General features: G+C 53.7%; 1 protein-coding gene across 1 annotated transcript in view; it reads right to left on the bottom strand.

The window, feature by feature from the left end:
- Positions 1-321: 321 nt before the first annotated feature.
- EPHB1 (EPH receptor B1) overlaps positions 322-24,409 on the bottom strand; it is an 86,009-nt gene continuing 61,921 nt past the window's right edge. The window contains exons 7-17 of the mRNA XM_080409742.1: positions 24,228-24,390; positions 22,002-22,110; positions 21,728-21,792; positions 17,771-17,893; positions 16,479-16,726; positions 15,970-16,185; positions 13,602-13,751; positions 12,806-12,999; positions 12,097-12,252; positions 10,336-11,720; positions 322-701 (exon numbers count right to left, since the gene is read on the bottom strand). Coding sequence (XP_080265868.1) covers positions 11,612-11,720; positions 12,097-12,252; positions 12,806-12,999; positions 13,602-13,751; positions 15,970-16,185; positions 16,479-16,726; positions 17,771-17,893; positions 21,728-21,792; positions 22,002-22,110; positions 24,228-24,390 — 1,533 coding nt within the window. The 3' untranslated portion in view covers positions 322-701; positions 10,336-11,611. The remainder of the gene's footprint in view (positions 702-10,335; positions 11,721-12,096; positions 12,253-12,805; positions 13,000-13,601; positions 13,752-15,969; positions 16,186-16,478; positions 16,727-17,770; positions 17,894-21,727; positions 21,793-22,001; positions 22,111-24,227; positions 24,391-24,409) is intronic.

Raw genomic sequence — 24,409 nt, 5'->3', positions numbered from 1 at the left:
TTCCAGCATGGCTTCTCTGAGCGATTGCACATGAGGGCTTTGAAACGTACTTCGCGGAAAAACCCGTGCCAAGAAAATTCCTTCTCCTGGCTTTCTGCAGCAAGCAAACTCCGATAGGGATCGCCGAGAATAAAGTCACTTCATTTACAAACCAGAGAGCCAAATCTGATAGACATCAAAATTCGAGGTAAGTCAAGGAGCGATGGAGCACTGCCAGTTCCCCAAATGAATATTCATGGCAAATATTCACCCAGCTCCAAGCTGAAGAGAAACCGGCAGCAGAAAGGCTACCCCTGGGAAGAGGAAGGAGAGGGATCAGGCTTATTTCATCATTTTTATTGAGTGCAATTTTCTCTTTAGTACAATATTCTCTGAAAGTTACTGTTACAAACTCTGACAATTTCAACACAATCAACAAATTGGTGGAAGGCTGGGGAGGGGTGGGGGGAGGAGGGCAAAAAAAATTACAAGGGTTGAAATCTTTTACAGACATCTCACTGGTTATGTACAGGACAGGGTACGGCTGGCTGGCCCAGGGCACGCCGCGGCTCGGGGGGGACAGGGCTGCCGGGGCACTGTGGACACCTCCCGGATCAGCATCATCTCATGGTGGCAGGGAGGTGGGGGGAGCGGTCCCTGGGGACCGGTGTCAATCCCCTCTCTGGTGCTGCTGCCCGGCTGCAATGCTGGACTCAACGCCCCTGCAAGGCAAGAGGGAGGGAAACAAAAAGCGGGTGAGAATAAACACGTCCTGTGCCGGGAGATGGTGCACCTCCCCACAAACACAGGCTGCTCCTTCGCAGCTGGGACCCGCCACAACCCGGCCGGTGAGTTCTGCACCCAGCGAAACCCAAAGACTTCTCACGACAGATACAGCCTCTCTAAAAAAAAAAACCCAAACCAAAACTAAAAACCAACCCACAAAAAGCAGCGATTAATTAATATGCTGTCAGAAAAGTGATGATTTCACTGAAAGCTCTCAATTTTTCCTCAGGGGAAAAAAAATAGAATGGAAGAGACGTGTTTCTTTGTGAAGCCGAGATGCTTCAGAGAGCAGAGGCTGAGACTTGACTTTGGGGGTGGGAGAGTTACCATGTCCCCCAGCAGTGAAGATGTTCCCCATGCCCCACCCTGCAATATGAGCATCCCCCCGGTCTAAAGCGAAAGCAAACTACCAGGCACCATGAAATCACTTTTTCCAATGTAACACAAAAAAATAGCCATTTTTCGCTGCTGCTGGGGGGGAAGCCAGAAGCTCTCCGAACCAGAAGAGCAGCCCCAGGAGTGCCTCCTTCTCACCCTGCAACCAAGAAGTGCCGCGCAGCAGCAAAATCCCATTATTTAGCCATTTCATAGAGGCAAAGATGCTTTTAATATACAATTGCACCTTGGAAACATAAAGGTGCCACATTAAATAACAAAGCAATTGACCGCTGTGTCCCTTTGCTGGGCCACCAATAACTGGGGCTCACTGGTGTTAATTATTGCTGGGCGTCTCTCTGCCTCTCCAAATACACCATTGCTTTCAAAAAACAACTCCAGCTGTGTCTGACATTTCAGTCCTATTAAAATTCATCATTCTCCTGAATGAAAATAGTTTTTTTAGCAAACTCAGGTAGTAATGAAACTTTTATTTAGTAATTTAGTGTTTTGGCAGAAAAAGGGGCATGGGAGAAAGAATAAGAGAAATTGAGATTATCTTCAAAACAAAAAAAAAAAAAGAAAAAAGAAAAAAGAGCTTCAACTGGGGGAAAAGATATCACTGTGCATTTCTTATGCACCGGGGTCCATTTTCAGTGCCTCGCTTGGAGACTGGGTCTCACAGCTCCCATTAATGTTAATGGGAGCAGAACAGCTAAACGGCTGGGAAAAAAAAATCGACAACAGAAGTTCCAATAATGTTTTACAAAAGGCAGCAGATGCAGGGCACAGCAGACGACGCTGAACACGCTGCTGAGCCGGGCAGGTCCTCGGGGACCGGCATAAATCAAGGTGGTTGCACCCAGGTCGGTGGGGTGACGGTGATTTATATCAGCTGCGGGTTTGGCCACATTAAAGCTGAAGCCGAGCGATGGCTCCGGCCGCGGGCGCTGCTCCCGGCTCTGCCACCGCCTTCCCCCGTGGCCTTTCCCAGCTCATTCAGCCACAGCCACCCAACCCGCCCGGCTGCAGCGGGGCCAGGAAGGGTTTGGGGGTTTGCAATGCCCTGGGGAGCCTGCGCCTTCCCTGGCAGGGCGGCTGGTGGGGCAGCTCTGCCACGGCGCCTGCAGCTCACCCCTTCGTCCTGGCAAAAATGATCTGGGAGCAGCTACCGATGATTTGGGCCGATCCCAAAGGATCGACTCCAAAGGACCTGAGGGACAGGTCATGAGCAGCTGGGGGAGGACAGGGAGGGGGCAGCACGGTCCAGCATCCCCCAGGTATGCAGCCACCGAATCACCCCACACACTGCACACCCTCCTCCCTGTGCTTCAGCATGGGAGCCCCTGCAAAGCAGCGTGGCACGGAGGGCTTTGATCTCAGCCTGTAAGTGTTGGTGTCACACAAATAGCAATAAAAAGGCCACATTCCTGAAATGAGAAGGCATCCCATAAGGGAAGGTGTTATCAGCACCAGCGCGACCGTAGGGGAGCAAACAGTGTGGTTGGGGTGCAGGCAGCGTGCTGGCCTTGGGGCGCTCTCCCCTTCCACTCCCATGGGAACGGGGCAGCCTGGGCAGAACCGCAAATACCCGAAGCGCTCAAAGGATGGATAGCACTGCAAACCCAGCTGCGTTCCCGAGCGCTGCCGTGGAAAAGGGGAGCAGCAGGTGGGAGCGGGAAAGGGATGGCGGCACGCGCAGAGCTGCCCCCAGCTCTGGGAGCGCCCCAAAGCCATCCCCGTATCACCAAAGGCTCCTGCACGGCCTCCCCGTGCGTGGCCCAGCCACTGCCCTCACCCAGCCCCTCTGCAAAGGGGAGTCACACCTCACCACCGCTCCCCTGGGACAGCGGGGCAGGGGTCTCCCAGGGCCCCGTCCCCATACAGGCACCACCACGGTCGGGACACAGCGCTGCTGCCTGGGCACTAACCCCAGCCTGAAGGCGGGAGGCTGAGCCCCCGACTGCCAGCAGCCTCTGGCTGTGGACCTCCCCCTCCCCCCCAAATATTTAGGCTGGGGAATCTGGAAGAAGTTCACCCAAAGTGTGGTGGGGAAAAATAAACAAACTGAAGTGGGCACACTTGGCAGCCACCTGTCCATGAAGCCCCCGCAAGGCCCCAGCCCACGTTTCTGACGCGAGGCTCACCTTGCTCCTTAGACAACACTTGGCATGGTCTGCACCTCCCACCGTCAGCCCCGCTTGGTGCTAATTAGCATTGATAATTGCACTGATGGCAACCGTAATTTTCCTGCCCTCCCTCCCTACCTTCACGCTAAGGTTCAATTGCCTAATGAGACCCCTGAGGATAATCATCAAGAGAGGAGCAGGTTCACCCGCACTGCAACGTCAGCTCCTGGGCACCATGTGGGGCTGGGAGAGCAGAGAAAGCAAAGCCACAGCTGGGGCTGGTGGACGGGGAAAGCTGCCGAGCCTTGTTTACTTGGGGACACAGAGAAAAGTTCACTCCAATTAATTTTTTTAAGTGGATAGGCATTAATCCCCTACACTTATCTAGAATTAACGCAGCCTTAAGTAGATTTTTGCCTAATCCACTTCCACATCTGCCCCAAAAGGGCACATCTGTTTTGGGAACAAACGGAGTTCAGCTAATCCACTTAAAATTCAGGCGGCTGGTTTGTTCAGATTAACCTCCTCCAGCACCTCCCCCCCAGAGATGGGCCAGGAGCCCTCAGCGCCATCCTGCCTCTGCCACCAGCAGGGCCACCCCATCCACGGTCACCTCGCCCAGCAATGCAGCTGGCTACCCCACCGCTTGCTGTCTGTGTGTCAGGGTCTGCCGGGACCCGGTGACACCCCTCAACCAGCCGCTGCAGCAGGGGACGGGCAGCCAAGGGCTTCACGGCGTTTTAAATGCCAGCGGCCAGAGGAAGGAGAGCAGAAGTAGCGGAGAAGCTCAGACACTGATGGGGAGGGAGCGGGCAGCTCTGCCTAGGCTGGAGGGATGCTCACAATGCTGTTCCATGGAGGACAGCCAGAGAAAGTGGATGGATGGCCCTGGGACACCGTCCCCAGAGCAGCTCTGACAATCCAGAAAGGCCCAGATGAAGGGCACCATGGTCACCATAGGCAGATGTGCTCTCCTCCCCAGCACCAATCTACTTCTTTGACATGAGCCAAGAGATGAGATTTAATGCCTTGGATACTTACAGTCCCCAAAGGCAGTGCCTGGTTCCCACCTCACATCCCCTTCCACCATAAAAAGCAGACGAGGCCCTCTCCTGACCAGAGCAGCCATGCCCGCTCTCCTTTCCATGCCCAATCCTGGGATAGCAACACAGCCCATCAGGGTCCAACGACATGGACACGAGCCAGGGGGACCTCCCTGAGACAACAGATGCAGAACCAAAGCCCAAGGGCATCAAAAATGGGAGAGCGCAACATGACAGCAGCTCTCACACCTCCCAGAGACAGGGTCTGGAGGAGGCTGAGCTCAGCTGGGACAGGCACAGCCATTCCCCCTGGGCAGGAGGGTTAGACTAGATGACCTTGACAGGTCCCTTCCAACCTAAACTAATCCTATAGAAAACATAAGCTAGAACAGGAGCAATGGAGAAACCACCGATGGGAAGAAACAACTCACTACGGGGGTCCCATCAGTGTGGACTTTGCTTCTCCTCTGTCATCGCTCAAGAAGTTTCTGGCTGTTCCAAAATTGAGAGGAGACTCACTGGGAAGTACCAGAGAAGGTCTCCTTCAGGCTCTTTGAAAATAATCTGGAAGGCACCCAAGCTGTAATTAGATCAGCATTCACCCTGGCAGGATCTTTCATAGAAGAGGCACCAAAGGAGATGATGACACAGGCATTAAATAACCCCCTGCAGCTCCCCATGCAGAGGGGACGTTACGGGAGCAGGAGGCACACAGCACCTGGATGAGTGCACAGGCAGGATGTGAAACCCTGGCCCCAACCACCCACATTTCCATCTGCACTTTAACAAGGACAGGTGGCCTTGGAGCGATGTTAATGCTTCCGAGAGCTTGAAAATCTGCCACAGGGTCTGTAAATCCATTCCTCATCTAAGAAACTGATTGATCCTTTCTTTTTTTTTTTTTTTTTTAAATCAAATTCAATGTTTAGGTGCAATGATTTCCAAGTGAACAGAGAGTGGCTCAAATGTATCGGCAGCTTTTATGGATCAAAGGCAAAAGCCTTAATTCAGACCCTAACGAAAGCAAATGTATCTATCCCCATCACAAAACAAAGGTGGTGGTGATGCAAAAATAAACCTTCATAGGTGATGCCCAATGACCTACTCTGGGCCATGGGCCAGCTGTGATGCTCGCCTGGCTCCCACAAGGATGTCCTCGGATGGCAGGCAGGGATGCAGGCAGGGATGCAACAGCTTTATCGACAAGACCTCTGCAAACCAGCCCCAAAACAACCCTTCCCTCGCTCCGAATCAAACAGCGCGGAGCAGCACCTTCCACACCAGCTCATCAGGAAGACGCCATCGCCCTGCAGAAGAGCAGAAAGCAGAAGAGGAGAGATCCCACAGGGCTCAGGCTTGTGTGCAGGGAGTTCCTGGAGCAGAGGGAGGAGAAGGGAAGGGGGACGGGGGGTCGACAGCCCTGTTTTCTCCTAGGGGAAGGAGCACTACAAGCACCAAAAGCTGACAGGCTCAGAAATAATGGTCTGTCGGTCTTATTTAAAAACCAGCTGCCTGCTGTTTTCATCGCAAGCCCTGCTCTGACTTGCAGCAACATTTAAAATTAAATATACATAAGTGCTTTCTCAAAGAACTGTTAATTCGAAGGTCATTAAATGGTGTAAAATACACTCCTTTTTTTTTTTCTAGAAAGAGGCACATAATAATGCTATTAATACGTTCTGCTCTTCCACATTCAAAAGCTCCCTCTCGCCTTGGATGTGCGAGTGGCTGAGTTCACCTTCGCTTGCAGTGGCACAGCATCTCATTTTAATTACTGCTATTGAGAGAGCTGCTGCTGCTGCTGCCTCCTCCATCGTGCATGGCACAGCCCGCCAGGGATGGGGCTGTATAAAAGACAGGGCAAAGCCCAGGGGGAAACAATGCAGCTGAATTGCCAAGGGGGATTTTGGTGGGGGGATGAGGGGAGCAACACAGCAGGGCTGGCACCGGAGGACGCAGAAGGGAGGGGGCAATGTGAGGCCAGCTGGCAACACCCAGTCCAGACGTGACCATCTCACCCATCAGTTCTCACACCAAGACCATGGCCCAAGCTTAGAGAAGGGTTTTTGTAGCAAAAATCCCTTTTTTGATGTAACGCTACATGCAAAAAAGACAAAGCTGACAGACACACAAAAAAAAACTAAAAAGGACACAAAAGGGCTGAGGTTTTTGCAGTTGCCATAGAAACGTAGAGAAGCTGACAACTGCAAAACGCTTCCCTGAAAGGATGGGATCAGGGTGAGCGTGAGGTGGGCTCACTCAGAGGTGACCTGGGTGAGCGGCCACATCTCCGTGCAGCGCAGAGATGGGATGCAGCCAGAGGAGCAAGGAGTCACAGCCGTGTTTCCACTAGCAGAGGTGGCCAGGGACCAGGATCCGTCCCAGTGGGGTCCACCAGCAAAGGGCACCTCCCAGAACTAGTACATGGCAGATGAACCCACCAGGACCCTGTATGATGGATGAAACCCAGCCTGGAGGAAAGGTCTGTGGGGTGCGTTCACTTTGATCAGAAATGCCTATTTCTTCTTTTTATTTCTGTGCAAATCAAAACTTGGGGGGGGGGGGGGGGGGGGAGGGGAGTAAAGAAATTTTTGAGCTATCCCTTTCCCTTTGGGATTGAAGAAAGGAACTCCAACACCAACCATAGCACTGATCAGGTGTGAAACGGGAGCTTCCATTTTTAGACCACAGTTAGCGACTTCATTTTTCTTTTTTTTTCACTGGTTCTTTCCCACATTTGGCAGAGCCCCTCAGTGTTGGCAAAGCACCCAACGGATCCAAACCTGCATCACTCCTCAGTCCACAGAAACACAGCAGTAGCTGTAAGAGACAGCCTCCTGCCTCAGGTCCCACCGCTGCCTGCAGCTTCACACCCCATCTCTGCACAGGGCAAAGCCAGAGCATCTCGACCACTTCTCCATGACATCACTAATGCAGGAGACTTCTTAAATGACCTGGACAGTGCAGTCACACAGCTATTGCCAAGGGCCCACGAGTCTCCTGTTGATGCAGAGAAGCAAATATTGGCAGCCAGCCTTGACTTAATCAGCACCTCTTCGATGGTGCCCTGCACCTCCTACTCCAGCAAAAGCCTCCTCCTTGGCATCTGACAAAGGAAAAGAAGGGCCAGTCCAAAGACACACAACTCCGCTGTCATGGCCAGACAGGGATGACGCTGTCACTCCTGGACAGAAAAGTTTCCCAGTTTGCAAAACACCTTTTCCTTGAAAGAGCAAGCTCTAAAGAAGTAAAATGGTCTGTTAGAAGTGTTCTGAATTTTTTATGTTTGGCTTTTTTTTTCCCCAGAAAAAGCAAAAATCAAACATTACTGTTTTGCACTTTCCCCTTTGTTTTCCATCAGATAGAAAACTGACAGCTTTTGGTGAAATCCTCCCTTTGGGATGAAATGCCTTTTACTGAAAGGCAGGAGAGGAGGTGGCCCTCCCTCAGGTATCATCTTGACGGGGACCTCCTTGGCCAGCTCGTCACCCAGGGGAGCTGTTTGCACCACCTTCAGTCTCCTTGTTCAGCCCTGAGCACCATCAGCCTGCTGCTGGGCTCTCGCATGACCCTGGAGGGGATGTCTCCAGGTCCCTGAGCCACTGCTGGTGGACTCACCCTGCTGACCCAGCACGAGGCAGAGATGCCACCTTTGTGGAGAGAACGGGTTAGAAGAAGTGGGATATGGAAATCACTTGCCACGCCACAGCACAGGAGGCATCAGATGTTGGCCAGCTGGGAAAAAGCATCAAGGTGGAAAGACCAACAGCCCTGGTATTGCCAATGGGCACTGGTGCGGCCATGTGTCACCTCTTGAGGGGACTTGCCGCCCTGACCTCCTGCTGATCTCCCTATGGGTGAGATTCGGGTGGTGCACGAAACTTCTCTGGGGCTGAGGGTGGTCTGGAAGGCATCACCTCTAAGGATGATGGCATCAGCATCTTCACCCAGCCCACGGAGCATGGGAGAGACTGCATGAGGCTAGACCCGACACAGCCGTCAACTCACACCGCAGCCCCATTTTTCCTTGCCTTCCAGCCAAAAAGAAGAGTGGGCGAGTGCTGGGCTGAGTTAGCCATCATCAGGGTGTAACGAGGGTTTGGAAGGCATCCCACAAGTTTTAAGAGGTCAGGGTGGACCCTCCCATTCCCTGCGCTGTGCAAACACCGTGCCACTCCGCCTATCCCTGCTCCATCAGCAGCAGTCCTGGGGCCCAGATGTGTTTCCTTCCCACACCGACGCCTGCAGAGCAACTTTCTCCCCAGCCAGAAACCTGCCTGCAGCCACCCTCCCACGCACATGGGAGTAGCGGCACTTCGTCCACAGCTGTGTGGCAGCATGAGCAAGCTGAGGGCCAGGGAAGTGATGAGCATCGTCCATCCCGGGAAACTGAACCAAGACGTAAAGGAGGACTCTGTATCTCCAAAAGCATCTGAGCACCTGGACAACATTGTTTATTCACTCATGGGTACCCAGTCTGCTGGGTTGGATGGGCAAGACTGAACACTTCATATTAAAGATTTTATGTTTAAAAAGGTGCCATTGCATCGTCCTTCCAGCCCCGGGTGCTGAGCAGAGAGGATGCTGAGCGGGGCTGCAGGACCAGCTGCCTCACAGGTGCTTGCGCGGCCAGGCAACACGCAGCAGGGGAGTCATAAAGGTGGAGTTTTGATATTTAGCCTGTGTCGCTCTCATTCGTTTCTTTAAATGCCTTTAGCTTCCTTCTAATAAAAAAGAAATCATAAAAAAACCCACAAAGGATCCTTCACTGCCGGCGAATATCAATGTGGTGAGGCGGCATATTAGTATGCACGGCACCCACTCCATCTGCATGTTGTATTCGGTGTGACAACATCCTGGAATACAGATTTGGGCCATGAGTATCCCAAGAGGTATTAGCGATCATCTATCAGACAGGATGAGGAGCAGTCCCTGCTGTTGTAAACAAGGGGTGTTTTTCTCTGCCTCTTTCTCTGGGGAAAGTTCAGTGATTTGAAACAAGCTCATTCCTGCATCTTGTTACTTCCTCTTCTCCAGCAGAGCGGTGGGTCATCTTCCTTAGACAATTCAAAGAAATAAAATTGGAGGTGTCAAGAACACCCCATCACCAGTCCTTCATCTACTGGTGGTGTCAACTGCCATCCTCCCAAAACAAGCACTGCTCCCCTGGGACACACGGGGGTCCCCCGAGCCAGAGAGCACCCCCAGGGCCCCAGCACGGGGGACAATGCTCACACCCAGAACATGCGGACAGGCACTGGTAGCAGGCAGAGGAAGGGCTTGTTCCTTTGTGTTCGGTGGCAGCAAACAAATCTGGTGAGGCATCTCTGTGGCATAGATGGATGTAGGGCAATCCGATGGTGCAGATGGATGTGGAGCAATCCCATGGTGTGGATGGATGTGGAGCATCCCCACAGCACAGCTGGGCTTGGGGCATCCCTGGGGCACCGGAAGATGTGGGACATCCCCGTGACAGGAATGGATGCAGGGCACCCCCATGGCGCAGGCAGATGTGGGGCATCCCCACGGTGGGGATGGATGCGTGAGGACGGAGAGTTTCTTGACACGTATGAGCCACCACACCACTAAATTACGGCAAGAACTGGCAGTCCTTGAGGCACGGCTGGGCAGCCCGCCCGCACCACCGCTCCCCCTGCCACATGGGTGCTGCCTGCTGCCAGCACGGTGCCTGCAAGAGCACGGTGATGGATCATTACAACTCACACACAATCATCTAAGTAAAAGCCTTATTAAGAGTTCATTCATTTGATAAACTCTCAGTGCGATCCACAGAGGGATGTTAGATTGCCCAGTCTTACAATATTCTGTGTAAACACTGACACGCATCTAGTGATTTTAACTAGATCAATTTGCAAAGGAGACCAATGGTGAAACAAAAAACAAATAAACAAACAAATTAAACAGGGAAACAATCACTGGGAGAGGCTTTAAGAAAGCGAGCAGAAAAATACCGAGAAGGACGGACAGATGGACAGAAAGGCACACGAGACAAATGGACCTACCTCTGAAGCCATGAAACCTAAGTCTGTAAATCAATATCAAAATCCTCAGGTCCACAAGATGGGGGGAAAAAAGTTCTCCATAGCCATCTTCTGCGCATCGCCGAGGCTCTGGAGGCCTTAGCAGTCTGTTTCCCAGAGCATCTCTCCTCCTTCTCCAGCAGACACCAACCCAGTCACAACCAGGCGGCAGCTCCTCTGGTCCCGTCCTGTCCCTGCCGCACTGGCCGGCCCTTGGCATCCTCTCATCCCCGCTTGCAGGAGGCTGAGCACTTGCTATGCCACCGGGTGATTCCCTGCTACCTCCCGCTCCTGGGGGCTGCGGGTACAATCCCACGCCCCCACCCCGGGCTGGGAACCGGCCGGCTGCTGGCCACAGGGTCAGCGGTGATCTTCGGTTATGGACAAGCAGTGAGTCCACGGTAGGTTGACAACGTACACACGCGCACGAGTGCACACACACACGGGAACACCTCTTTCCGTTTTCCAGGATGGATTATTATTTTTTTTTAATCCTTTTTTTTCCTTTTTGCAAAAAAAATGCAAGCAAAAGAGAAAAAAAAAAACAAAACCAAAACCAAACCAAGGTTTTCTATTGAAGGTACATCTCTTCTTCAATATGAAGACATTAACTGGACTGAGTCGGAACCCCCATGCAGTGGTCAGCGAAGTCCTTTGGTAGTTGCCGGAGTGGCACCCGGGTAGGATGGCAGGGAGCTGCGGAGACGTCTGAGGACACTTCCACCCGGTTCATGAGCAGAGAGGGGAGCGAGGGGAGCAGGGAGGGCCAGGGCAGGGAGGAAGGGTGGAAGAAGAAAAGGAAGGTGGTTTGTCCGGACGGGATGCTCCATCTCATGCCTCTCCCTTCCCCAACAGCCCCTTCCTCCTTCTCAGTTTTGACCACTGCTCAGTGGTGGTGGGATTGGAGTCTGGTCTCTAGGGTTTGGGTTTGCTTTCCCAACACACATTGGTTTGTCTTCATTGTTTTTTGTGTTGGGTTTTTTTTTGTTTGTTTTGTTTTTTAAATATATGATTTGTACATATTTATATGTATTTATACGCTGTTCCCCATGACATTGGTAAGTGTGCTTCTGTTGGTGAGGAACGGAAGTCACCAGTTAGAGATGAGTCCCAGGAACATCCTTCGTCTGCGGTCACAGTCCCCGGGCAGCGGCAGCACCTCTCCAAATGCTCCCTGCAGCGCCCGTCAGTTCCTCCCCTCCCACATCTGCCCCTCCGCTGCATGCCCTCCCCGTCCCCTCCCCTTGAACAAGGGATGTCATGCCATCGAGGTCGGAGATTGACTCATCTGTACTCGCATGGACTGGACGCTGTTCAGGATCTTCTTCTGGTGCCCGGCCAAAGTCACCCCTATTCTCAGGAGGTCTCTGGAAAGCAGACAGATGGAGGAGTATCAATGGGCAGCTGAGGGCTTTACATCTGTTTTGCTGTCTTGAAGCGAGATGAGGGATGTAAGCTCAGCTGCTCCACGCCTTCCAGCAGAGGAACAGCCACAGAGCCCAAGCTCAGCCCTGTGAGCATCACTGGGGGAGAGCTGGGACCCGGATCAGCGAGACACCCACACGCTAACCCCTGGATGGCAAATGCAGCCACCTCCAGACTCAGTTGCTTCTGCTGACCAGTGTGATGGATGCTCACACCCTTCCTTTGTGCCTTGAACTGACCTTCCCACCTCCCTGCAACCCCAACCCGTCCCAGGCAGCACCCAGCTTTTGGGCAGCCCTGGCACGGCACCCAACTCACTCGGACGTCATCTGGGCAACCAGCTGCAGGGAGGTGAAGCCAGCGGTCAGGAAGCTGTCCCGGTACTGGCTCATCTTCACAGCGCTCAGCCAGTCATCTACTGAGGTAAAGGCAGTGAAGTCGGGGATGGAGCGGTCGAGGAGGGGCTGAGAAGGCCTGCAACAGGACACACCGCTGGGGACAAGCCTCGCCGGTGCCAAGGGGCTGCCACACGTGAGCCCAGCTGGTGCACTGACACGCTCCCCCACCCACCCCTCCATGCCCCTGAGCTCCCCTCAGCACTGCCTTGCTCCCAGCACATGCCTGAGACATGGAAGGCCACAGGGAAGGCCCGTCCCATGGGAACACCGCTCTGCCAAGCAGCGCCTTGCAACCCCGCACATTGACTTGACCAGCCATTGAATTGACATTGACCAGCCGTGGGAGCCGCAGGGACGGAGGCACTGGCAGAGCAGACACTGAGCCTGTACCGTCACACGCCATAAAGAATCAATAGCAAAGAATTATTGCTGTTGCTTGACTGAAAACTACATGTTCTTTGTCTGACTGTCAGGCAGAGCAAAGACAGAACCCCACACCCCCCCCCGGCACCTGGCAAATGATTTATGAATTTCTGTCCCTCCCCCGGCAGCATGAGCTGCTCACGGAGCCTTTCGCTGCGGCTTGGGATGCTGACACGAGAGCATCCTCCGCGTGCTGGGAGACTCACACAGCGGTGATGGTAGCCACAGTTTTGAGGCTCGCCGGATTGCGGATCATTTTATCGAGGGTGTTGACTATCTCGGTGAAGCGCGGTCGGGTGTTGCGGTCCTTCTGCCAGCAGTCCAGCATCAGCTGGTGCAGGGCGGCGGGACAGTCCATGGGCGGCGGGAGCCGGTAATCCTGCTCGATGGCATTGATGACCTGCAGGGGAGAAAGCAGCACGTGAGGACAAGGGACTCGGGGAGCTCGTGGAGGGAAAACCACAGCCACGGCAGGGGGTGAGCCCCCCCACTGCTCCTCTCTCCGAGCTGAGCTGCCTGTGTGGGCAGAGGTGCTGCAGGCAGCCCTGCCGCAGGCCGGGAAGGCAGCTGCCAGCCCATTTGATCATCAGCAAAGGGAGCAGGAGGAGATGCTCCCAGCTCTGTCGGAGCCGGGGCTCTCGGAGGTTAATCTCCACTCTGATGCTCTGCGCGCTGCAGTTCCTCCCGGCGGAGAGCTGCCACTCATTATCTCGGCAGATCGCATCGGAGTACAGCAGTCCAACTACCAAAGCTCTTTCCCCGCTTGTAAACCCTCTGAACATTTTCAAAGGCCCTGCAGCTTGTTGAAGTCCAATTACCAGCCCACTGGCTTTTCTTCCCAATTTCCCTCCTTGCATCCTCTCACTCGCCAGCCTGATTCATCTCCAAACTGAGCACTGCCGAGGCTCTGGGGAGGAGCAGACAGCCCTTCAGGCAGGGCTTTCTTTGGGGAACAGGCCCCCCCACCACCCCAGAGCTGTGTGGATGACCCCTAGTGCTTACGTCTTGGTTGGACATGTCCCAGTAGGGCCTCTCCCCAAACGACATCACCTCCCACATGACGATGCCATAGCTCCAGACGTCGCTGGCCGAGGTGAACTTGCGGTAGGCGATGGCCTCCGGCGCCGTCCATCTGACCGGGATCTTCCCCCCCTAGGGAAAATGGGAGAGCAGCTGAGAAACGGCTCCCTTGGCAGAGGAGCCTGGACACCCGTGACCCAGGGCTGGAGCCATCCCACACAGCACTGGTCCCTGGGGACCCCGCTGAGGAGTGGGCAGGCAGTACCCGATGGGAAGAGGAGGCAGGAGCCAAAACCACCTCCACAAACGTATCTTGTACTGGACTGAGTCGGAACCCCCATGCAGTGGTCAGCGAAGTCCTTTGGTAGTTGCCGGAGTGGCACCCAGGTAGGATGGCAGGGAGCTGCGGAGACGTGTGTGTTTAGCTGCACAAAGGGCTTAGCTAAACAAAAGGGTTTACCCCACTCAGGTGGCACCTCCCCACTCTGGCTGCTCTGCAGGAGCCGGCACATGGGTGTCCTGTCCCCAGGTCCCTTCCCAGGGAGACATCAGGCGATAAGGACTATGTAGGACTGCCACTAGTGCTCATCTCAGGTAAGCAGCCACAGGTATCCCCATCCCTTGACCTTCAATGGAAACGAGGTCTAACCAAAGAGCATCCTCTAAGCATCACCTGGGCTTCCACAGCTGCTAGATGGTCCTTCCAGCTCCACTTTTGGAGTGGGATGCAAAAAGCAAAACACCTTTAAGCCCCAAAGGAGACTTGGAAAGCACTGGCATAGGAAAGTGCCTCTGGCAGAGAGCCTCACATTTCTCCCAGAAGCTCAAAATCAGGCTCAGCATCTCAAGCCATCCCATCAAGCCAGGGCAGGTCCCAGCTCCTGGCAAGACAGGAAGGGCTGGAGGCCATGCCAAGGGGGCAGGGATGCTGCAGAGAGGCAGCATGCACAGAGGGACTGCTCCTTGGGCAAGCACCGCTGAAATAACAGCAAAAAAAGCCACGGGATGAAGGAAACCCACAGACATGCACGGTATTTACTTGGGGCAGAATTGCACTGTAAATCATTTAGCGCAATTGTTTTCCGTAGCCTTCCCAATGAAGCGTCAGATGCTCTTGAAGGATGAATGGCAAAAAACTTGATTTGAATAACTACAAATGAAGAAATTAACTGCTAGGTTGTTTTTCCTGCCTTTTCCCCAGAGCTAAAAACCTGCTGTGGGAGGCAGAGTGATGTAATCGCAGGCACAGCATCACTTCCCAGCTGCTGGGGAGATCTATTATGGCCTAAATTAAATAAAAACACAGATGAAATAATCTCTTTTATCTCTAAAGGTGAGAGAAAGGCTACTTCATGCCTCATCCCAGCAGCTACTGCTGGGGGTCTTTGAACAAAAAATAAATAACGGGTGTCTGCTCAAAGGCCAGTGCCTGCAGGACAGGGCTGGGCAGGGAGCGGGGCAGGTCTAGGGTGGGGGGAAATGTCCCACGAGCCAGGGGGCAAGAGCAAGGGGCTGCAGCTGGGCCAAACCCCAAAGTCAGCCTTAAAGGCGTGTCCATGGGTTTTGCATTTTGGAGGCTGGAGACAGCCCCAGTGCCTGGGCACAGCTCAGCAGCCCAAGAAACTGCTTCTGCAGGAGTCAGTGCAGCCTTGTGCTTGCACCCAGCGCATGATCTTTTAATTAATCGAAGCAATGAGGCCAACGGGTTGCTCATCGCCTTCTCCTCTGATCATCCTTAACACTACCAAGGGTCTTGCGAGCCCACTGGCATGAGGATGGCCATGGTGGGGAGCCAGGGGTCCCCTGGGGTGGCAGGGAGCGAGGGGAGAGCAGGCTGCCATTACCTACGAATGAGTTAATTAAGGACGAGAAGAGTGGCTGGGGAACAGCGGAGCTCCCATTAGGCTTGCCTCTTTAGTTAATGCCTGGAACAAGTTTCCAGCAGAGAAAGGCAGACCAGACCTAGAGCGCTGGGGGGAGTTAAAACACCATCGCTGTGCTGGCAGCAGATGCTGTGATCTCCCTGTCTCTCCAGGGACTCCTCTGTGCACCCGCCCTCCACGAAGGAGAAGGAAGAGGATTATCTGGAAACCACCGAGGGAAGAAAGGTGCTTGAGGGAGGAGAGAGGCAGAAAACTCATAAAAGGGAGAAAGAGAAAGGAGTAAAAAAAGGATGATGGGTGGGAACCACAGCCAGAGTCTCTGGGCCATGAGCCTATGTGGTGGGAACCCTCCTGAGATGCTCCCACCCATGGTAGAAGCTCTGGGGCATACGTCCAGCACCCTTCTCCCACATCTAGCTGGCAGCAGGGGATGCTGAGCAAGACAAAAACTTGTGAGAGGTACATACCAAGGAGCTGGTGTAGGTGGGGTCGGACGTATCATCCTGCAAATAGCGTGAGAGGCCAAAGTCGGACACTTTGCACACCAGGTTGCTGTTGACCAGGATGTTCCTGGCAGCCAGATCTCGGTGCACGTAATTCATCTCTGCAAGGTACTTCATCCCAGCAGCAATTCCTCTGAGCATCCCCACCAGCTGGATCACTGTGAACTGCCCATCGTTTTGCTGTGATCAGAAAGAGCAGGCAACAGGGTGAGTGTTCAGACCCCACCATGGCACCAGAGCTGCTTACCCCCAACCCTGGGAGGATGCTGGACCTCCCCAGAGGACTACCCAGCTGCCCTGCCCTGCCCTGCCGGCTTAAAGCAGAGGTATGCCAGCACCAGAACACACATGCTTCGGGGGCGTACAGCACACTGCAACCAGCTCCCAAGCTACAGAAACAGGCTTGGATGCCAACATCTCATTCCCGAATCCCACAGCTGAACAGCAGCCCACAGGGCCCCAGATCGTCTTACCCGCAGGAAAGAGTCCAAGGCCCCATTCTCCATGAACTCTGTGATGATCATGACCGGTCGGCTTTTGGTCACCACCCCTTCCAGCCGAATGATGTTGGGGTGGTCAAACTGCCCCATAATGCTGGCCTCGCTCAGGAAATCCCGGCGCTGCTTCTCTGAGTAGCCAGCTTTGAGCGTTTTGATGGCCACGTAGATCTCCCGCTTGCCGGGCAACTTCAGGCGTCCTTTATATACTTCTCCAAACTCCCCTGCAAGTGGAAAACCATCCACTACCACCTCCTCCTCCACATGAAACATTACAAAGAGTAATGGTACCCTGAGCTGCTTCATCTCCATCCGGCTAAGAAATGTCAGCCAGTTAACCCTCCAACAACGTTCTCCTCTACAAATCTACCTGCCTGTCCTCTTTAGAAGGGGCAAAGTCTGCTACTGATGCCATGTTTAGGCTTGCAACCTTCTCCAAGGTGACAGAGCCCAGCACCTACAGAAGCAGAGGCTGGGGCCACTCTTGCAAACCCCCGCAAGAAGGATTTGCTGAGCAAAAGCATCAACATTGAAGAACTAGCTCAAATAGAGGGTGCTGGCGTTCATGATCTCGGTTGCCTTTTTGCACATCCCTTATCTCGAAATGGAAAATAATTGGGCTGTTTTCATTGCTGCCCTCTGATTTAAAATACAGGGAAAGCATCCTCTCGTTTTCAGCAGGAGAGGTTTCCCTTCACCAAGGCAAAATTTGCCTGTGGAGGGATTACATTTAAGCCACATTTACAGCCACTTTGCCTTGATGAGCAGCAAAGGGCAGCTGATACATTGCTGAACTTGATCCCGACCGAACTAGCTCATTGCTTCTTTGCAGCTTCCCCCCGGCTTCTCACTTTCTCTTCTACCAGCATGACAGAGTTATTTAAAAATTGTAATAAAAGCAGGACAGATGACATACAGATACATGCATGCATGTGTATATATACATATGGATGGAAATATGGCACAGACTAGAGAGATCTGGCTTTTTCTTGTTACCTCATGGAAAAGCCAAGTAGGAAATCCCAAGGGGCCCCACAGTCACGCAGCAAACATTCATGGAGCCTTTCACACCTCAGAGGAACTCCGAGAGCAGAAACCAACCTTTGTCCACCCTAACCCATCACAAACCCAGGAAAGCCTGATGTCTCAAGGCTTCCTTGAGGGTTTCCCATGTGCACCTGCAGAAAACTGCTCCAGGTGGGTGTCTGGCCATGCAGGAGTGGCAGAGAGGCAGGGAGGGACGGGCAGCAGGGCACGGTGAGACCCACCTGCTCCAATGACTTCTTCAATCTTCACAAAGGATACATCGATCTCCTTGGCGAACTCTCGGACTGCCTCATTGGGGTCCTCGTAAGTGAAGGGGTCGATGTAGATCTTCATCCCTGGAGACCCTTGTTGCAGGAAATATGGGAGCAATGGCAAAAGGGAGGGAAACCAAGAACAGTTGTGCCATGGCCGAGAACTGGAGACCCCCATGTCCTGACACCCTCCGTGTGCCTGTTAAGATGGCTTCTATCGCTGTGCTCACCTGCACCACTTCCACAAACGCTTACCGTACTCTTTGATGCCCCTGCTCCACCCGACTCTACCCTGCATCCCCTCCTCTCCCTCTCTGCTCTCCACTCCTCCACCGTTATCCTTCCTCTTCCTCCTCCCCGGCAATGGGGAGCAGTTACAGACCTGAACTACAATTAGCTGGCTTTACAGCAGGGGCTTTACGAGCCTCCACGCGTTACTGAAGAAATATTTATTTACCCAAAAAGGCCTCTGATAGCTTTGTGGCGGCCACTAAATTGACAGAGTGCAGCAATTATCATCAGCAACCTGTATGGAGCCATAAAATATGGCTTGGCCGACCTCCATGACAAGTATGTGGTGCCTTGCACGGGGGCAACGTGTGGCAGCAGGATCTGGCCACGCTGCAGGGAGATGCAGCATGTGGGATCTTGCCCTTTTCAAATGGGGGGAAAAAACCAAAACGGGCACCCAGATTCCCCAGATGGGGTTTGTGGACATTGTGTTTGGATGCCCTGGGGCTTGCAGAGCTGCCGGGTGGCATGGCCACAGAGCAGAGCGTGGCCACTGCCATCCCCGGGGCTCAGTGGGGCACTGGTGTTATGGCACAGTTCCCAGAGGGGACCCAGAAGGAGCTGTGGCTCCTCTGTGGGGGTGCAGCCTCCCATGCCATTTCTCACCCAAAAAGGGGACCAGGAATGGCATAGCAGCCCCTCAAGGTCATCTCTAGAGACCAGGAAGGACACTACTGCCTGGTCCTCCTCCCCAGCTGCCCTTATGGTGATGAACAGCACCTGATCACACTGTTAAGGACCTCACCAAGGGCCACGATCCCATCACCCTGGTGCTTCCCAGAGCCCTCCGAGAGGCAACATGCAGACAAACGCATGGACCGCAGCATTGCCTCTGCACGGTTCTGCGCTGGGAATATAAATCGGCTCCCAGCTGCTTTGCAATTTTGCCGGCAAGTAATTTGGGAGGAGGCATGAAAGCCTCGCAGGGGGGCACTGCCAGTGCAAAACAGCCACTGAGGGAGAACGGCTTGTGGGGCAGCTGGGACTCGGGAGGGACCAGGCAGGAGCATCTGCATCCCCCAAAGGGGTGCTGGGGGCAAAAGCTTTGCACCTTGGAGGCGGGCAGGGAAGGCTGCAATGAAGCCATCTGTGCATCTCCCAGTTCATAAATCCTTTTACGGCTCTGTCTCATACACTTTAACTGCCCCATAAATTTTTTTACAAGAGCAGCTGATGCTCCAGCCAGGATTACAAAGGGATTTACAGGATCGTAACCGAGACTGACTCACTGATCAAAATATTGAAGAAATAAAGAAGACAACAGTGCCAAAGTTTCCTGCCCACTGTCAACACAGGCTGGTTTTCAATCACCCTCTGATGTGCCCCAGGGTCTGCGTGCTGGCTCAGTAACCACCAGGTTCAGCTCCCTCCTAATCCTCATCCCACCCAAACCAAGCAGGATTAGGGCACCTAAACCCATTACCCATCTCGGCAAACCTCAGCCACTGGCTCACCCCCTTGCTGGCAAAAGCTGGACAAAATGCTGGGTCCCGAAGTGCCACATCAAGGGCAAGCCATGCTGAGCCTACCTGCAGAGAGAGCTTTGCGCTCTTCAAATCGCCCCGATACTCCTAGGAACTAGATTAGGCCATTTATCACTACCACAGACGATGGCAAATTTTTTATCACTCCTCTAAAGTCGAAGCGCTCTGCACTGTGACCCTGACTCCACAGTTAGATTCCTTCCAACACCGTTTTTCCTTGGGAATAAATATCATCAGCAGAGAGAAAAACCCTTGCCTGCCAAATTGCTGCTGCTTCAACGGGACGTTTCCCTACTCCCCCAATCTCAAAGCTCCTGGTGAAGCAGTGGCAGAGATAAAACACGAGAAATTACAAGCTGAGAGACCCCAGCTCACCCCCAAGCCCACCTGGGGCAGTCCTTGTGGCAGCAGGCAGCCAGCGATCCCGGGGGGCTCTCGGGAGGGACAGCAGATCTGTGCCAGGGAGGCTGTAATTGCCATGCTGCTAAACGTGCAGGTCATTTGTTTCAGTGGATGCACTCGTTACTCCATTAGTCGCTTGCCACAAATTTCCCACCTGTTTTGCTCAAGCGTCTACAATAACCGAGCACCTGGAGGCTTGCTAAACTTGAAAGGGTTTTGCTGTGTCCCCCCAGGACCCCCAGCTTTCAGGCACCGATCCTCACCTCGCCCAGCTTTACAAACTACAGACAGACACACGCTCCACTGCTTTCCCACCTGGTTTGAGCACCCTGGGGTTTGGGGTGCTTGGGGCAAGCTAGGGATGCGCACAGGGTGAGTGTTTCGAAACAGAGGGAACACAAGAAAAGTCCACTTGAAGCCCAACAGGGGGTTAGCCATCAGGCATCAGATAAATCTTCTGCCAACCACGGTGCAGAAACGTAGAGAAAAAAGGGATGAAAAGCACAGGTCCATCATATTTAAGTATCACTTGGTGATGTTTGGAAAACAGTTTATGGTTTGCTTGGAGGTTTACAGCCCCCCACAGCCCTGCCATCACATTGGGAGGGGTTGGTACGAAGCCAAAAAGGTCAAAAGAGATTCAGTGCACTGCTGCTTGCCTGGGCTCTCCTGGCTGCATCCAAACCCTCTCTGCTTTTCTCTGCCAGGCAGATCGCTCCATCTCCATCCTTCCACTCTGCTCACCCATCCTTTCCTCCTCCTCCTCCAGCCATCCTTCACCCATCCTTGCATCCCACCACCATCCCTTTTCCCCAAGCAAGTGCTCAGGACCCAGGGGCGGTTTCTTCCCGCAAGGCAGCAAACTGCACCTGGGAGGCAACTCTAGGAGAGCATGAAAGGGATTTACGTCCCGTGGGGATGAGGCACAGAGCCTGCAGGCACTGGGTGACAACTCCTCAGCCCTTGAAGCTGCTGCTTTGCTGCTTTGCTACCATTTACAGCAATCACAATGGCTCACTGGCTGCTGGAGGGGCACCGGAGCAAGCATTATACACCGCTGACACCTCGAATTTATTCTGGTGCACAGCTCCACCAACCACAAAGGTCTCTGAGGAAAAGGCCCTTCAAGCTCAGGCTCTCCTAGTTGTTTGCCAAGGGGATCAGCAGCCCAAAGCCAGTTAAACCTTCCCAGTCACTGGCCACATACCCTTCCCAGAGCAGGGTGCAGGGCATCAGCCACGCAGCCAGAACAGCAGCAATGCTGGCCACCAGCCCCCACTCCCCAGCCATGCTCCCAAAATCCAGAGTCCCTTTAGCAGTAAGAGCAACCCAGCACTGATCCTGGCCAGGGCAGAGCCTGTGGCAGGAGATCAGGAGCTCATCTTCCCTCTGAACACCGCTTCCCTCCTTCCCTTCCTCCCATGGGAGTCTTCACAGCATCCACTCCCCATCCCTTGTCCCCCTACATCCCCCGCTACCCCTTACATCCTCCGGTCACCCCAAATCCATCCTCATTCCCCAAATCCCCCCTGTTGTTCTTTTTTTCCCATCCACAATGCTGCACCACTGCAAACCCCCCCCCCGACACCCTGACACACAGTTGTGGACATCTCTACTCCCACCCAATGGTCCTCTCCATCTGCCCCATGGGACTTTCATCACCCGATGTGCACATTTGAAGGTGGAGGAGTGGGGCACATGCCGGGTGCAGGTTTAGGAGTGTCTCCCCTACCCGTTTTTCCCCACTCACCTCGCCCGGTGCTGTAGTGCTGTAATTTATCGCTGTACACTGCCTCCTTGCTGTAGGCGCGCTTCCTGGGAGAAGAGGAGAGAAAACAGCCAGGCTTGAGGGACCAGTGGCTGGCAGAAGCCCCAAACCGCTCTCCTGCCAGCAACACACAGCAAATGATGGCAGCTCAGCACTCTCTCCAGCTATGGGGGTCCCCCTCCTACCCCAAATCTGTCACAGTTACGTCTTACAACCTCCCATCTTCCAGGGATAAAGCATCCCCAAGAGGACCCACCTGCTGCAGACAATAGAAATGGCCACCAACGAGACGATGAAGACCACCCCAGCCGCTGCGGACCCTGCAATCAAAGGCAGCTGCTCTCTCAGCTCCGACTTGTAGTCATCTGCAAGAGAAGAGGGACGGGATGAATTCTTCCTTGCACACTCATGGAGTAAGAGCAGCCTCCTGGGAAGGGGTCCTGTACCACCCCCTCTGATTCTGTGGCTGCTGCTCCCATGGGAGGGTGGTGGTACAAGGGGGACCCAGGCGGGAGCGTTGGTTGAGGCAGGCGATGAGCGTGTTGCACAGGGAAGGATTGCCACACTTAGCTCAGGCAAACTTTGGGTTAAAAATATGGAGGAGAAGGTCCTGGGAATGAAGTCAAACCAATGTGTGCGGGCCCAGCTTCCCAAAGACATGAGGTTCATAACGTGGCTTTGTCCGTGCCTCTGGTGTTTCTCTTCCTGCAATAAATGTAAACCTGTTGGCCATTTTGACCAAATTTAACAGGGGGTCTCACAGACAGAGTTCGTACAAGTTCCAGGAAAGGAGGAAAAGATCCCATTAATAACTAAGCCAGCTGGGGAAGGCTGCACCAGGAGTCCACCCATATTAGACACTGGAGAGTCCACCATGCAGCATTTAACCTTGAGAGAGAGGCCCAGGAGAACCCAAGCCCCTTCACTGCAGGTCTGCTTGTAGTTTTTACATCTCGACGGACTGCAGGAGCCAAGTCCTTTTGCAATGCCAAGGCAACCACAGCATCCCTTCCACATCGAGCATCCCTCAAACCTCCTGCACCCCCTCGGCCAGCCCCTGTGCCCTTCAGCAGCTGGCTGCAGTGAAAGCCAAGGTGGCACAGGGAGGACTGGACATGCCTAGAGGAAATTCAAGAATGTCACCTGCAACCTCCATTGTCTCCCCCCATTTCCCCCTTCCCCTGCCCTGCCCCGTTAGCAGTGTGGGTACTGGCGCAGGCAGTATCTGGCCGACCCCCCCTCCTGGGGCTTTCTACAGCCCTCCAGAAACAATCCCCTCTTCCAACCATCCCCAGCAAGGTCTGCCAGGCTGTGTCAGAAGCTACAAGCAAGGGTTAAAACAAAATTTGCTCCAAAAAAAAAGCATTTAGCACCCTTTTATCTGTATTTTTCTACTCCGCGGTTAATTACCAGCAACCAGATTTATCTCTTGCATGCTGCTTAAATCCCGAGACATTCTCATCTAACAATCAATTATTATTTAATAATCTACACTATCCATTCTTATTAAATTTCAATTAATTGCTTATTTGAGGCAGGGTTTTTCTTCTCGCTTCTCTAATCTTGAGTATTTGAGGCACTGGGGGGGATTATAACCATCTCCTTCCCTTCAGTCACCCTGCGTGGTTTTCCTCTTCCCACCCCAGCTGGCACTCAACATGAGTGCAAGCACAGCACAATGCAGTTTTAGGAAAGAAGAAAAGTTTTAGGAAAGACAGCCAGCAGGCCTGGGACCCATGGCTGTCACCTAAGCAGAACAGGGAACCACGCCAGCAGCGGCAGGGAAGGGGCTCTCTGCAGGGACTTCAGACGCCCCAGGGGTAGAAGGACCGCAAAAGGAGCCATGCTTCACTCACTGGCTTGTGGATTAGTCCTGAAGCTGGGATAAATGTAAAACCCTCCCACAAGTTATTAGTCTCTGAAGGGATGTGGTGTTTGTGGGTGCAGGGAAGGGCTGGGGCCAGAAATGACAGCACAACCCTGGCAAGGAAGCCAGAAGAAGCCGTGAAGATCATGAGCTGGCCCTTTCCCTTGGACACGTCACTTCAGGGTGAAAAATCAGCTTTCAGGGATGGGTCTGACCCTTCCAGCTTTCCCTGATGGCCCAGATGCAGCTCTGAGCATCCCTGGAGAGCATCCCGGAGCCCTTCCTCCACGGGTCTACAACCCTCCTCTCCTCCCCATCCAACAGTGCCAGGCTCGCAGCTGGTGGCCGGAGGGCTCTGCCACCACAGTCGGAGGCAGGAAAGACAAAACCGCAGCTAAATAGCGGGGGAGAAAACAGAGCTAAGAGATTTAAAGCAGATTACTCCTCCAGCTGGCGATTAATAAGACACCGCTGTAAATCACCTGCCTTTTGCCATGCTGCCCGCTGGGAGAGAGGTTTGTGGAGACAAGTTCGTTTAATCCAATTAGAGCCCAAACTGTCGCTGCGAAGACAACCACTCCCTTCACCTCCCTGTCCCCCCCCTCCCGGACTCACCATCCGTCAGTGTCTGGAAGCACATCTTCCCGCTGTACTTGCCGTAGCCGGCCACGGTGCGGGCTCGCACCTGCACCACGTACACCATGCCGGGTCGCAGCCCCTCGATCCTGGCAGTGTTGGTCTGGCTGCGGGCCATGGAGGAGTTGTACTCGTTGTGGTCCTGTGGGTACGGCCAAGAG

Source organism: Falco punctatus (genome assembly GCF_963210335.1).
Source record: "Falco punctatus genome assembly, chromosome: 13".
In the NCBI taxonomy this organism is placed as follows: domain Eukaryota; kingdom Metazoa; phylum Chordata; class Aves; order Falconiformes; family Falconidae; genus Falco; species Falco punctatus.
The sequence above is the reverse complement of the archived record's forward strand: the minus strand, read 5'-3'. Positions and strand labels throughout refer to the sequence as shown.